This window comes from Mesoplodon mirus (genome assembly GCF_964341445.2).
Source record: "Mesoplodon mirus genome assembly, chromosome: 14".
In the NCBI taxonomy this organism is placed as follows: domain Eukaryota; kingdom Metazoa; phylum Chordata; class Mammalia; order Artiodactyla; family Ziphiidae; genus Mesoplodon; species Mesoplodon mirus.
In genome coordinates, this window is record NC_138990.1 from 44,531,685 (window position 1) to 44,545,084 (window position 13,400).

A 13,400-nucleotide genomic window follows, 5' to 3' on the forward strand; every position below is an offset into this window, starting at 1 on the left:
CCAGTCAGAATGGCCATCATCAAAAAATCTAGAAACAATAAATGCTGGAGAGGGTGTGGAGAAAAGGGAACCCTCTTGCACTGTTGGTGGGAATGGAAATTAATATAGCCACTATGGAGAACAGTATGGAGGTTCCTTAAAAAACTAAAAATAGAACTACCATATGACCCAGCAGTCCCACTACTGAGCATATACCCTGAGAAAACCATAATTCAAAATGAGTCAGGTACCAAAATGTTCATTGCAGCTCTATTTACAATAGCCAGGATATGGAAGCAACCTAAGTGTCCATCAACAGATGAATGGATAAAGAAGATGTGGCACATATATACAATGGAATATTACTCAGCCATAAAAAGAAATGAAACTGAGTTATTTGTAGTGCGGTGGATAGAACTAGAGTCTTCATACAGAGTGAAGTAAGTCAGAAAGAGAAAAACAAATAGCATATGCTAACACATATATATGGAATCTAAAAAAAAAAAATGGTCATGAAGAACCTAGGGGCAAGACAGGAAGAAAGACACAGACCTACTAGAGAATGGACTTGAGGATATGGGGAGGGGGAAGGGTAAGCTGGGATAAAGTAAGAGAGTGGCATGGACATATGTACACTACCAAATATAAAATAGATAGCTAGTGGGAAACAGCCGCATAGCACAGGGAGATCAGCTTGGTTGTGCTCTGTGACCACCTAGAGGGGTTGGATAGGGAGGGGGGGAGGAAGGGAGACGCAAGAGGGGAGATATGGGAACATATATAACTGATTCACTTTGTTATACAGCAGAAACTAACACACCATTGTGAAGCAATTATACTCCAATAAAGATGTAAAAAATAATAATAAAATATGTTTACAAACTTTTCTCCATCTCCATTACCACCATGATAGTCCAAACCACCATCATCTCTCACATGGTACATGAAAAGAAAAAAAACCTAGCTGGCCTCGGCTTTTTCATCCTTGTCCCACTCCCTATCTCCACACAACAGGAGGTGATTTCTTAACATGCAAAATTCAACATGTCCCTCTCCTATCCAAAACCCTTCAATTTGGGATAATGTCCCAAATCTCAGGTGGCCTTTGCCTACCTCTGCAGCCTTCCACTTGCTCTCTGTTTTCCTGCTCCCCCTCTGCTGGGAATACTCCTCCCGCTGCCCTCCATGTGCCTAATCCCTATTTATGTTTTAGGCTTCACTGTAAATGTTATTCTTCACAAAACCCTTTCTTAACCTACCAGTAAGATAAAGACAGACTACAAGGTAAAGACATCTTATTAGACAATTACTTTATATATATATAGGACAAATATGTGATTTATATTATTTCTCAGAGTTTTCAAAGTGAGTATCAATTGTCAAAAAGAAGGCAAAATTAAAACTGCAACACAGTAAACAGGAAAATAATAGAGGTGGGACAAATGGCTCTCCGTTTTTGAAAAAAATGAACTTAAATTCCTAGCTCATATCTGACAACAACAACAACAAAAAAGGAAAAAATACAGAAATAAGAAATTTATTGACAGAGGTATTTTTATAATCCTGAAGGGAGAAAATTAATTTTAAATACAAAATGGAAGCCAGAAACATAAAGAAAAAAATTAACAAGTTTGACCATTAAACTAAAACTTTAGTAAGAAACTTTATTCTCTACTCTGAGAAGGATCAAGCTTGAAATGGTCAAAGATATATACATTCTAGCATGCCCCCTTTTTTTTGAAAATCTGTGAACAAATAAGCAGGCTATGTAAGAAATAACTATAAAGGGTGAGCCTACTTAAAAGTGTTTAATTAGTGGCCTATTTCAGTCAAGTATATTGGTCATCCAGTCCCTATTCCCAACTCTCAACCTCCTTGGTAGACGACATTCAACCAAATCAGGATTACTGATTTTTAGTAAAACAAATAAAAGCAACTTTAAGTGTCTGAAAATAATACCTGCAATGTGTAAAGACTCCTGAAGTACAAGAATGTTGTCTATTCTTTGTCCAAAAAAGGGCCCTTCTAAATTAATATAGTGAAACAATGATTAAAACAATCATGATCCTATTTAAATGAAATATTTTGCTGACTTTAAGCATTCAAATGTAGGAGCTACCTTTATCTCTAAGTGCAAAACAGCAATCTTTTTCTTTTTCCTGATCATGATTAAGAAATGCACAGTGGCCCACTCCTCACAATTTTCTCATCTATACTTATAACTTTTTCCTAAGGAAGCCAGCCAAAAACACTGTACTTTATAAAATTGGTTTCTTCACTGTCACTCAAACCTATTTGCATGTAAGCAAAGCACTGTGTGAATACTGTTTGCACCTTGCATAATACCTGGAAGATCCTTAATAAATATTTGCTGAATGAATGGAAAATTTTAATTTCAGCAAGCATTAAGAATTGCTGTTCACATAGTTATATTTCAGTTATACTCTATATGCATTTTTGGATGATTAATAGTGAATTCTTAGCTTGTTGTTCATATAGCTAAAACCATTTATGTTCTAATGAGGTGGTTCCATAATCTGATCAGATTCACAAGGAAACTTTCTCAAAGGTAGATTCCAGGCCACCCCCAGAATAATGATTCAGTTGACCTAGAACGGAAGTAATCTAGTATTCTATACTTTTAAAAGCTTAGTGACCCTGGTATCAGCCAGGTTTGGGAACCACTGGTATGTGAATATATACATTAAAAAAAATCTGTTAAACATAGAACCTCAAAGTTGAATGTGACTTTAAAAGTTGTCTAGTCAATCCAAATAGGATTAATTACTCAAAATTTCATCAGAATACAAAAGGGAAGCTATCACTGCATTTTCTGAGTGGTCTACTGACTATCTACATGGCTTGGGAATAATTTAGATTAATAAATACCTGAACTATAAAATTTGAGTTCTAGGGTATACCTAGTCTGGAAATATCTAGTAAAGTTGAATACACTTATGGTATACATTACTAGAGCCGAACAATATCTGGTTCTCCTCTCCTTCCTAGGTACACGGAAGACGATCTATACTTGAAGTTAGTACAGTTGTGAAGGAAACGACACGTGTCACCAAAGCACAGAAGAATTGATGTGAGGTCCCCACATGCTCTTTTCCCCAGCTGCAGTGACCAATGAGGCCTCGTGTTAAGATGGTAGAGCCAGAAACTTCAACTTCAACTGGTCTACCCGACCGTGGAGCATCATCCAGTGAGAAATCTCCAGCACAACACTTCGCAAACCACTTTTGACATGTTTGATCAGTCACAGCACTTTCTCCGTACACTTGCACAAATCTTGTTGTGAGTTTCAGTTGTGTTTTTACCTTTCTTGAAATAATAAAGCATAATATGCCAAAAATGTTGCTTTTTTTCTTCCATCTTCAATATTAAAATGGCTACACAAAAATTCACTGATTTTGATAAGTCTTTTTTTTAAAGGCACACTGATATGACAACTGTCACATACAATCTAACAAAATTGTTTCAAATGAAGTTAAAAGACAACTAAGTGCTACCAGAGTCATCTTATGGAGAAAACCAAATGAACCTTTTGGCCCACCCAATATTTATAAAGTAATAAGCTTACAGAAGACTATGCAGAGTATGACCATTTATATAAAGTTTTAAAATATGTGATTTTAAGATGCATATACATCTAGCAAAAGTATAAAAACATGTACAGAGTGATAGATACCAAATAAATGTTAGTGGCTACTCTTTGGGAGAGAGAAACGGTAATGGGATTAGGAAGGACATAGGAAACCACAACATTATCTACTATGTTTTATTTATTTTTTAAAAAAAGATCTGAGGGGCTTCCCTGATGGCGCAGTGGTTGAGAGTCCTCCTGCCAATGCAGGGGACACGGGTTCGTGCCCCGGTCCGGGAAGATCCCACATACCGCGGAGCGGCTGGGCCCATGAGCCACGGCCGTTGAGCCCATGCGTCCGAAGCCTGTGCTCCACAACGGGAGAGGCCACAACAGTGAGAGGCCCGCGTACCGCAAAAAAAAAAAAAAAAAAATCTGAGGTAAATACAATAAAATGATAAGAGTCAATAAAGAAAAAATCAGGTTTCAATTCTTAGCTCTCAGTCCTACACTAAATTCCTTACTAACCGAAACTAGAAATGGGGAGGGCTTTTTTAATATAGAGAGAAGAAATCTGAGGTCAAGTTCATCTTGAGACAAGGGAAGTAGAAACACAGATGACCATGAATGCTCAGCAATTAAAGATGCCTGGTGCCTCTGAAAGAGAAGTGAGGGGCTGCATTAGAAAGAGGGGGATTAGTTGAAAGTCTGCCTGTGATGCAGAACACATCCATCCACCTCCTCCACCGGACTCCCCAGCAGCACACAGTCAGATGACTACTTTTTTACTGGGCTGGTAAGAAACTAGAGGTTACCTGCTAGTGAAACTGACCAGAAAGTCTTCAAACTCAGGCACACCAGGGAGGGGTGTGGTATGAATTAAAATGGAGAGATTAACTGAAAGTCTACACTGAACTACTGGATTCCCCAACACACTTCTTCTGGTCAAGATGTACATAATCCTTCACCTAACAACTGTATTCTAGGTATAAAGAAATTCTTACCCAGTTCCATTTGGGAAACATCTGAGGCATTTACTGCAGCATTATATGTGGAGGCAGAGATCTGAAGGCAACCCAGGTGTCCATCCCAGGGAGAATGGATAGGCAAAATACAGTTCACATACCACTTGTGTAAACTTTAAAAAAAGGACATAGAAAACAATACCTAGTTTTCAAGAACAGGACTGTTCCTTATTGTAATCAAAGGATATACAGTAAGCACATTAGAGTGGTTACCCGTGGGGGAAAGGGTGACTAGAGCGGGATGTCACCCTTAAAATCCAGCTTACAATTTATAAGAAACATACTGAAAACCTAAGGACACAGAAAAATTGAAAGAGAAAGGATGGGAAAAGTTATACCGGGTACATACCTAGCAAAAAATCTTAAAAGATGTTACTAGCAGATAAAATATACTAGAGAACAAATAGAATTATTAGGAATAAAGAAAGTCACTACTTAAGAAGAAATTTTTAAATTCCTAGTGACATATGTATAATTTTGAACAAATAAGTAGGCTGTAGAAGATTTGAGTAACATGGTTAACCAATTTGACTTAATTGACATACATCCATTTACTATAAACTCTGTACCCAACAAGCATAGAATAAACGTTTCCAAGTTTACTTGGAACATAATAAAAACTTGATCATATACTAGATAATAAGCATGTCTCAACAAATTCGAAAGAACTGAATAATACAGAACATTTTTCAGACCAAAATGAAATTAAATTAGAAATTAATAACAAAAAGATAACTAGAAAACCCTCATATGTTTGGAAATTAAGAAAGTATACTTCTCAAAGAAGAAATAACAGAACTTAGAAAATATTTAGAATTAAACAATAAAAAAATTACATAACAAAACTTGGGCATTACTCAGGTAGTGCTTAGAGAAATTTATAGCCTTAAATGCTTAAATTTGGGGGAAAAAACCTGAAATGAGTAAGCTAACCGTATCTTTAAATACGTTAGAAAAAGAGTAGCAAAATAAACCCAAAGAAGCTTTAACAAAAGAAATAATAAAGGATGGAAATAAATGAAATTTTTAAAATACAATACATACAATAAAAGAATCATCAAAACCAAAAGTTGGTCCTCTGAAAGCCTAACAGATTGGACAAGCCTATGGCAAGATTTTTCAAGGAAAAAAAAAAAAAAGGAAAAAACTATAAATATGTGAGAGTAGGAATGAAAAAGATGTTAGCACAGATACTATAGATAAATATTATAAACTTTGTGCCAATAACTTTGAAAATTAGATGGAATTGACAAATTCCTACATCTATAAAATGTTCCAAAGTGACTCAAAAAGAAATACAAAATGAAAATAGTCTTATAGTTTTCTTAAAAGACTGTTTTTTTTTTAACTATGAATGGAATTAATAGTTAAAAATCTCCCCACAAAGAAGGCTTAAGGCACAGATAGCTTCACTGGTGAGTTTTACCAAAAATAGAAGGAGCAAATAATTCCAATCTTAAACAAGCTCTTCCCAAAAAATATAAAAAGAGAGAATTCTCCTCAAATTTTTGAAGATAGCAAACCAGGCAAACTTTGTCCTAAAAACAAAACAAAACAAAAAAATCAAGGGAAATTACAGGACAATTTAACTCATAAACATAGAAAAAAGCTAAACAAAATATTAGCAAGTGAAATCTAGCAGTGTATTAAAAGGAGGGTCAACTTATGTTTATTCCAGGAATGTAGGGTTGTTTAAAAAACAGTTAATGTAATTCACTATATTAACAGAATAAAGAAACTCAGGCTATCATCTCAATGCAGAAAGTCTTTGATAAAATTTGACATCGTTCATGACAAAAAGAAAGCACTAGCAAACTAGGAATAAAAGGGAACCTCTTTTATCTGACGAACAGTTTCTACAAAAAACCAACATCAAAAGACTTGCTAAAATGAATGCTGAAAGTGTTCTCTTTGGTAATAGTAATAATGCAAGAATGCCTATCGAACCATTGCATTCAATATTGCACTGGAGGCTCTAGCCGGCATAATAAAACCAAAAGAAAAAAAATGAGTATATTTAAAAGCATAAAGAATGGGAGGGAAGACAAAAGGCAATCATTATTTGCAGGTGATATAATGATTTACAGAAAATCCAAAAGAACGTGAGTACAAATTGCTAGAATTATGAACAAGTTACACAAGAAGACTACATAGTGGATTAAAATACAAAAGCAACGTGCGTGTCCATACACCAGCAACAAACTGTTAAGAAACATAATTCAAAAAAGATATCATTTGCATGACTGTACACATTTGCCAAAAATCACTGAATTGTACACTTAAAGTGGGAGCATTTTGTTGCATGTAAAGTATATCTCAAAATAACTGCAGAGAAAAAAGGCGCCATTCGCAACAGCAGCAACAAATGCGAAGTGCACAAGAATTAATTTAACATGTACAAGACATTTCTGAGGAAAAATTATAAAGCTTTACTAAATGGCACAAAAGGGTATTTAAATACATGGAAAGACATAACGCATTCATGGAATGGAACACTTAATATTATAAAGATATCTCTTCTTCCCAATTTCATCTTTAGATTCAACAAATCTCTGATCAAAACTCCAACAAAATTTTATGAGGGACTCAATAAGCTGATTCTCAAATTTATATGAAAGAGCAAAGGGCAAAGAACAGACAAGACACTCCTAAAAAAGATGACTTAATCCCTTACAGTAATTAAGATAGTATGGTATTGGCATAGTGATAGACATTTTGACCAAAGGAACAGAATAAAGAGCCCAGAAACCAGACCATGCGTATTTGCAAACTACATTTATGACAATGGTGGCACTGTAGTTAAGTGGGGAAATGATGGATTATCCAAAAAATGGCAATGAGACAAGTTATTATTCAAATGCAGAGAGAGAGAAAACTGGATATTCCACACCACACCACACACAAAACTTTGTTCCAGATGAATTAAAGACATATGTAAAAAGGTCATCTTCAAAGCTTAAAAAGAGAGAGAAATATCACTACAATGTTGGAGCAGGCAAGGGTTTTGTTTTTTGTTTTTAATTCAAATGAAAAACACTAACCAAAAAGGGAAAAGGTTAACAAATTTAACCAAAAAATGGATTACACACAAATAAGTAAAATCTACTATGGAACACAGTGGGAGAAAAGCCTATTATTTCCCCAGGAAGAAGAAATCAATGGGAAACTGAAGGAAAAACCACAAAAACAGTACAAGAAAGTCAGTCCAGTTATAAAGTCAACAGGCACCCTTTTGAGCAATCTGTGGTATTTAAGAAAGAAGATCCCACTGAACTCTGACGAGAACAACTGCACAGGGATTGTGACACTGGAACTAAACAAAGGGTACACAGAATGACAGCACACTGCTTGACTCTGTAATGAATGGAATTAACTGAAAACGCTGTTATTTGGTTTTCAACTTTTAGATTGAGCCCTTAATAAACCTCAGAAGACTTAGTTATGATCATAGAACAGAAATATTATCAGCTTTGATAATATAAAAGTAATGGCACAGATGACAGAAGTTAGGAGGCAAAGGGAGAAGGGAGAAGCAGACAGAAGGTTAAAACTTCCTTTGTTTACACAGTAGAAGTCAAAAGTTACAAGAAATAGAAGTTTAAAAATTACATTCAAGAGTACAAAGGTAACTAATTTTTAAAATGGTGATATAATTATGAAAAGATGAGATGGGTTGATATGTAGAGTTATAAATGAGGTTGGTCCCTTATACCACAGAAGGAATTCAATAATGTCCAAAACGGATAAGCCAAGAAATGGTGCTCTGAATATATTATTTAGCGATATGGAGGTATCCATTAGGAGATCTAAAAACCCAAACAAAGCACAATGAAACTGGGGAGGATGTGCTGCGTTTCGTTATACGTATTGTTGTATTTTTTTCTGTATTATTGAATTTTTAATCTATATGTGTATATTATTTTATTTTATTTTATTATTATTTTTTAATCTGGATTATTATTTTTTTTATGAATTAATGAATTTTTTTTTTGCTGTGTTGGGTCTTCGTTTCTGTGTGAGGGCTTTCTCTAGTTGTGGCAAGCGGGGGCCATTCATCATCACGGTGCGCGGGCCTCTCACTATCGCGGCCTCTCTTGTTGCGAGCACAGGCTCCAGACGCGCAGGCTCAGTAGTTGTGGCTCACAGGCCTAGTTGCTCCGCGGCATGTGGGATCCTCCCAGACCAGGGCTCGAACCCGTGTCCCCTGCATTGGCAGGCAGATTCTCAACCACTGCGCCACCAGGGAAGCCCTGTGTGTATTATTTTAATAAATATAAAGGTTTTGAAAAGTATTGAACGAAAGAGAAAGATCAGAACTCTAAGAGCTCATTTAATCAAGCTATGTAATTTGAGCTAGGTAAAGGAAAATGGATGTCTACTGCAACAGAAAAACTTCTAAATACCTGAGTAAGACTAATAATCAAAAACCTACCAACTTTATCTAGCAGAGTACACTTAATATCATTATTTAATTCAGAGGGAAGAAATCAGTTTAAAGGCTGAATCTCATCCTTCATTGTTTCTCCTCCTCCTTACTTTTCCTCTTCATTTCTCTAGCTTTTTTGTTCCCCTCCAGCTTTCTTTTCTTTAGCAAGAATATTTAACTGAAAATAAAAAACTAGTTATATTTATAGAGTTCAGTCTTGTGGTTCCTAATTTTCTCTCAATACAAAAAGAGCAAATTAGGTTGATTTTCATTTCCATGTGGTCTAAACTAACTTTTAAAATCTCTATGGTCATTAACTGTTGTAAAGAAGAAAAGATCTCTACTGCTGATTTAAGGGAAGAACACAAATAACAAAAGACAACCTTGTTAAACCCAGCACACTAATTACTCTTAATGTATTAATTTTCTGAAGGGGACCGCTACATAGGCTTCAAGGCTCAGGAGCTAGGTTTCCATGCAGATATTTATGGTGATTTAAAGAGCTGAAAGCTTTAAGTCTTAAGATCCCCAAAAGTAAAGTAAAAACCAGAAGGTGAAATGTTCATGTTAGGTGATATTCGGTTTTGACCCAAAAGAATTCAGCAAGGTTTCCATTTCAGTATAATCCACATCTATCATATACTTACACTATATTTGCAAGGTCAAGTGGTTTCTCTGGTTGTTCAGGAAAAACAGGATGCGGAGGTTCTCTGGTGGGTACACACCCCAAGGATTTACTAATTGCATGGCTCAGCTTCTTTGCAGGGGATTTCTGTGTCAAAGTAGAAAATATGGAAATAAGGAATTGAATTTTCAAAAGAATGAAACAGAATTTTAACTTAGTGACAAGAGCTGTAGAAAATATCTTTGCAAATACAAACTAAGTTGCATTACAGTCACCACTACTGAGCCTTGCAGAAAGGAACCTACGGTTGTTTCAGGGGGTTGTTTCAAGGTCGTTTGTGGCCCTTCGTTTCTGTCTTAACTCCCTCATTTCTACAATGCAGTCACACTATCCAGTTAGTGTTAACTTTCCTTTTGAACATCTCTGTGTGCCCTTTGCAGGAACTCCCTCTTTTGATGCTTCTGGATCATTCTGGTAAGATGTTATAGTTAATTCCCTGATCAGAGTCAGAAATTTTTGCTAGACTAAAATACTAAAAGGTTAAGATAATGCTGAGAGCTCACAGCTCTTGAATGTTAGCAAATTAGCTAACCCACATCCCCCCAAATGTTAAGAGAATATTCCCCAAATGAACATGAAACAGAACACTTGGTGTTAAGGGTCTGGCTGTGTATACAGATACAAATGAGTGCACTCACATACACAGGCAGCATCAGACCTGTGACTCTAAATTATGATATGCTGAAGGTACAAAAATAAGTTGGCATACTAATACATTTCCTGGGAAGGTAGAACAATACACACTAAATCCAAAGACTAGCAGGTCTAAGGTGTAATAGTAAATATGCACAAAAGTAAACAATATGCCACGACTAAGATATGGAGAATATGAAACACATATTTAAAGGACACTTTTTTAAAAATTAATTAATTTGTTTATTTATTTATATTTTGGCTGTGTCGGACCTCCATTGCTGCACGGGGTTTCTCTAGCTGCGGTGAGCGGGGCTACTCTTTGTTGCAGCGTGCAGGCTTCCCATTGCCGTGTCTTCTCTTGTTGCAGAGCACGGGCTCTAGGCGTGTGGGCTTCAGCAGTTGTGGCACACGGCCTCAGTAGTTGTGGCTCACGGGATCTAGACCGCAGGCTCAGTAGTTGTGGTGTACAGGCTTAGTTGCCCCGCAGCACGTGGGATCTTCCTGGACCAGGGCTCGAACCCATGTCCCCTGCATTGGCAGGAGGATTCTTAACCACTGTGCCACCAGAGAAGGCCCCTAATTCCCTTTAAATAATACTATTGTCTGAGATGTTCTTGGCAGGATACTAGTCGCAGAAAAGTTTAAATATTTCATTCTTCTGCCTCTGCAGTTTATTACTGTATGTACTACTTTAATCAGAAAATAGACCTTGTTTGCAGCTGTGTGTCTCATCAGTAGCACATCTCCACTTAACTTTTATATGCTGCCTACATATATTTTAACAGAAAATAAGCCAAAATCTATTTACCTTTAAGACTATATAGGGAAAGTTACTTAATACCTTGTTTATAACAGACTGAACAATACCATTCTCTTCAGAAACTTCATATATTGGCTCCAAATCACCTGCCATCATCCCCTTCAACACATTAAATTCTGGGGGAAATCTACATGTAATCTAATTTCCTGAAAATTATATGAAGCTACACAAAGCAGAAATTCTGAACCTCCCCACAACTGCTCTCCATCATCCCTTTGCCCAATGACTAGCTGTAACAGGACTCTAATTCTTCCTCCTCTGCGCCATCTTCTACACTGCCCCAGACATCATGCAGTCTTCTGCTTAAAATCTTTCAAAGGCTGATAATCATTTACAGACTAAGATCTAAATCCACGCCATCACAGCTCACTTAGGAGCTTTCATATCCGCCTCCCCGCTCTGTCCTCACCTCTCACCCCACATCAGCATCAACATCAAGCTGCTCAGTTAACCCAATGTACCATGTTCTCTTAGATCTCTGTACCTTGGCACGTGCCTTTCTGAGATCTCCCCTTCCCAATCTATGTCTCTTTAAATTTTCTGCTCATCTCTCAAGGCTGCTTATTTGCAAGCCTCCCTTCCCCTCTGAAGACTTTCCTTACTGCTCCGTAAGTCAGCACCCATCTTTCCAATCTACCCACTTGCCAAGTACACATTTCCACTGCTGCACTTTTAAATTTACATGCCTATCTCTGTTAGACCAGTGGTCTTGAAGGGTAGGATCTACATTTTATTCATCTGTGTATTTCCAGAACCTGACCTACACCAGAATATGTTATTTGAATAAATTATTTGCCTAGATGAATTTTCTAGATTGCTTTTTCCTGACTAAACCACATAAGCTTAATTTTTTTGAGAGTTATGATATGAGTAGGAGACTGTCAGAGGACGCCAGAGAATAGCTTAATTCACCTTTACAGCCAAACACTACATGTGTAATCCATGTACTCATTTCGTGATTTTTTGCTACATCTGAGAACCACCTGGGCCATTAATTCATGCAGTCTATGTGAGATGGATTATAATAGCCATGAAATCACAGGTTTCATGTGTATATTTTACCATAAACATTAAAGTAAGACTGTTAAAATAAAAAATGTTTCCCTTTGTATCACCTAATATTCTCTAGCAGCATGCTTGTTGTGCTTTCAAAAATACTGCTCCAAGTCAAGGTTTAAGATTAGATCCCATTTCAAGTCTCAAAAAGATAGAGAGAAAGGTAAAATCAATACATCAATACATCAAAGCCAATTCCACGTAGAGTACATCAAGAGATGCTTGATATGTATGGGAAGGAGAAAAAGACTGGAAATAAACATATATAGGAATTAACTAAGGGCTAGGATCAAACCAAAAAGAACATTATTCTGAAAATTTAAAGATAATGCAATTCAATTAGGTTGTCTAAATAGGTAGATAAATGATTTCCTTAAAAAGACCTCAACACATGAATTACAATATGGGCCTAAAGTGATTTCATTGTGGAGCTACGTTAGGAAACTAAGATTAACTAAGTGTGCGAGCAAGAGTTCAAAAACCACTATAAGTGCCAAAACAGGGACATTACCTCTTCTGGCTACTCAGCCCCCAGGACAATGCCCAGGACTTGATAGTCAGTCACTAAGTATTTACAGAAGTGCAGGGAGTGAGGGAGGAAGAAAAGCAATCCAGGTGTAGGGACTGGTGACTCCACACTTCGTTTAAGCCACTAGGCCAGAGATGTTCTGACAGGTCTTTGTACCTTTCCCCTCACTTGAACCCTCACAATGATATACAGGGAGGCCTTAACCTAGAAAATCAGATCTCCTCCAAACCCTCTTAGGCAATGATTTTCAATCTTTGTGCATTTTCAATACCTTCATCCACTTTACCTAATTTCAAAACATTTCCTACCATCTCTTAAAAATATTACAGGTTACATAATTCAAAAAGAGTCATGTACCACAACGTTCACTGCAGCTCTATTTACAATAGCCAGGACATGGAAGCAACCTAGGAGTCCATCAATAGATGAATGGATAAAGAAGGTGTGGCACAGATATACAAAGGAATATTACTCAGCCATAAAAAGAAACAAAGTTGAGTTATTTGTAGTGAGGTGGATGGACCTAGTCTGTCATACAGAGTGAAGTAAGTCAGAAAGAGAAAGACAAATACTGTATGCTAACATATATATATGGAATCTAAAAAAAAAAAAAAAAAAGGTTCTGAAGAACCTAGGGGCAGGACAGGCAGACGTA

General features: G+C 36.6%; 1 protein-coding gene across 11 annotated transcripts in view; it reads right to left on the reverse strand.

Moving 5' to 3' along the window:
* Positions 1-13,400, reverse strand: part of DTNB (dystrobrevin beta) — a 280,538-nt gene that overhangs the window by 115,035 nt on the left and 152,103 nt on the right. For all 11 annotated transcript variants that reach the window (XM_082642340.1, XM_082642339.1, XM_082642333.1 and 8 more), the window contains one exon: positions 9,667-9,791. In XM_082642340.1, coding sequence (XP_082498466.1) covers positions 9,667-9,791 — 125 coding nt within the window. The remainder of the gene's footprint in view (positions 1-9,666; positions 9,792-13,400) is intronic.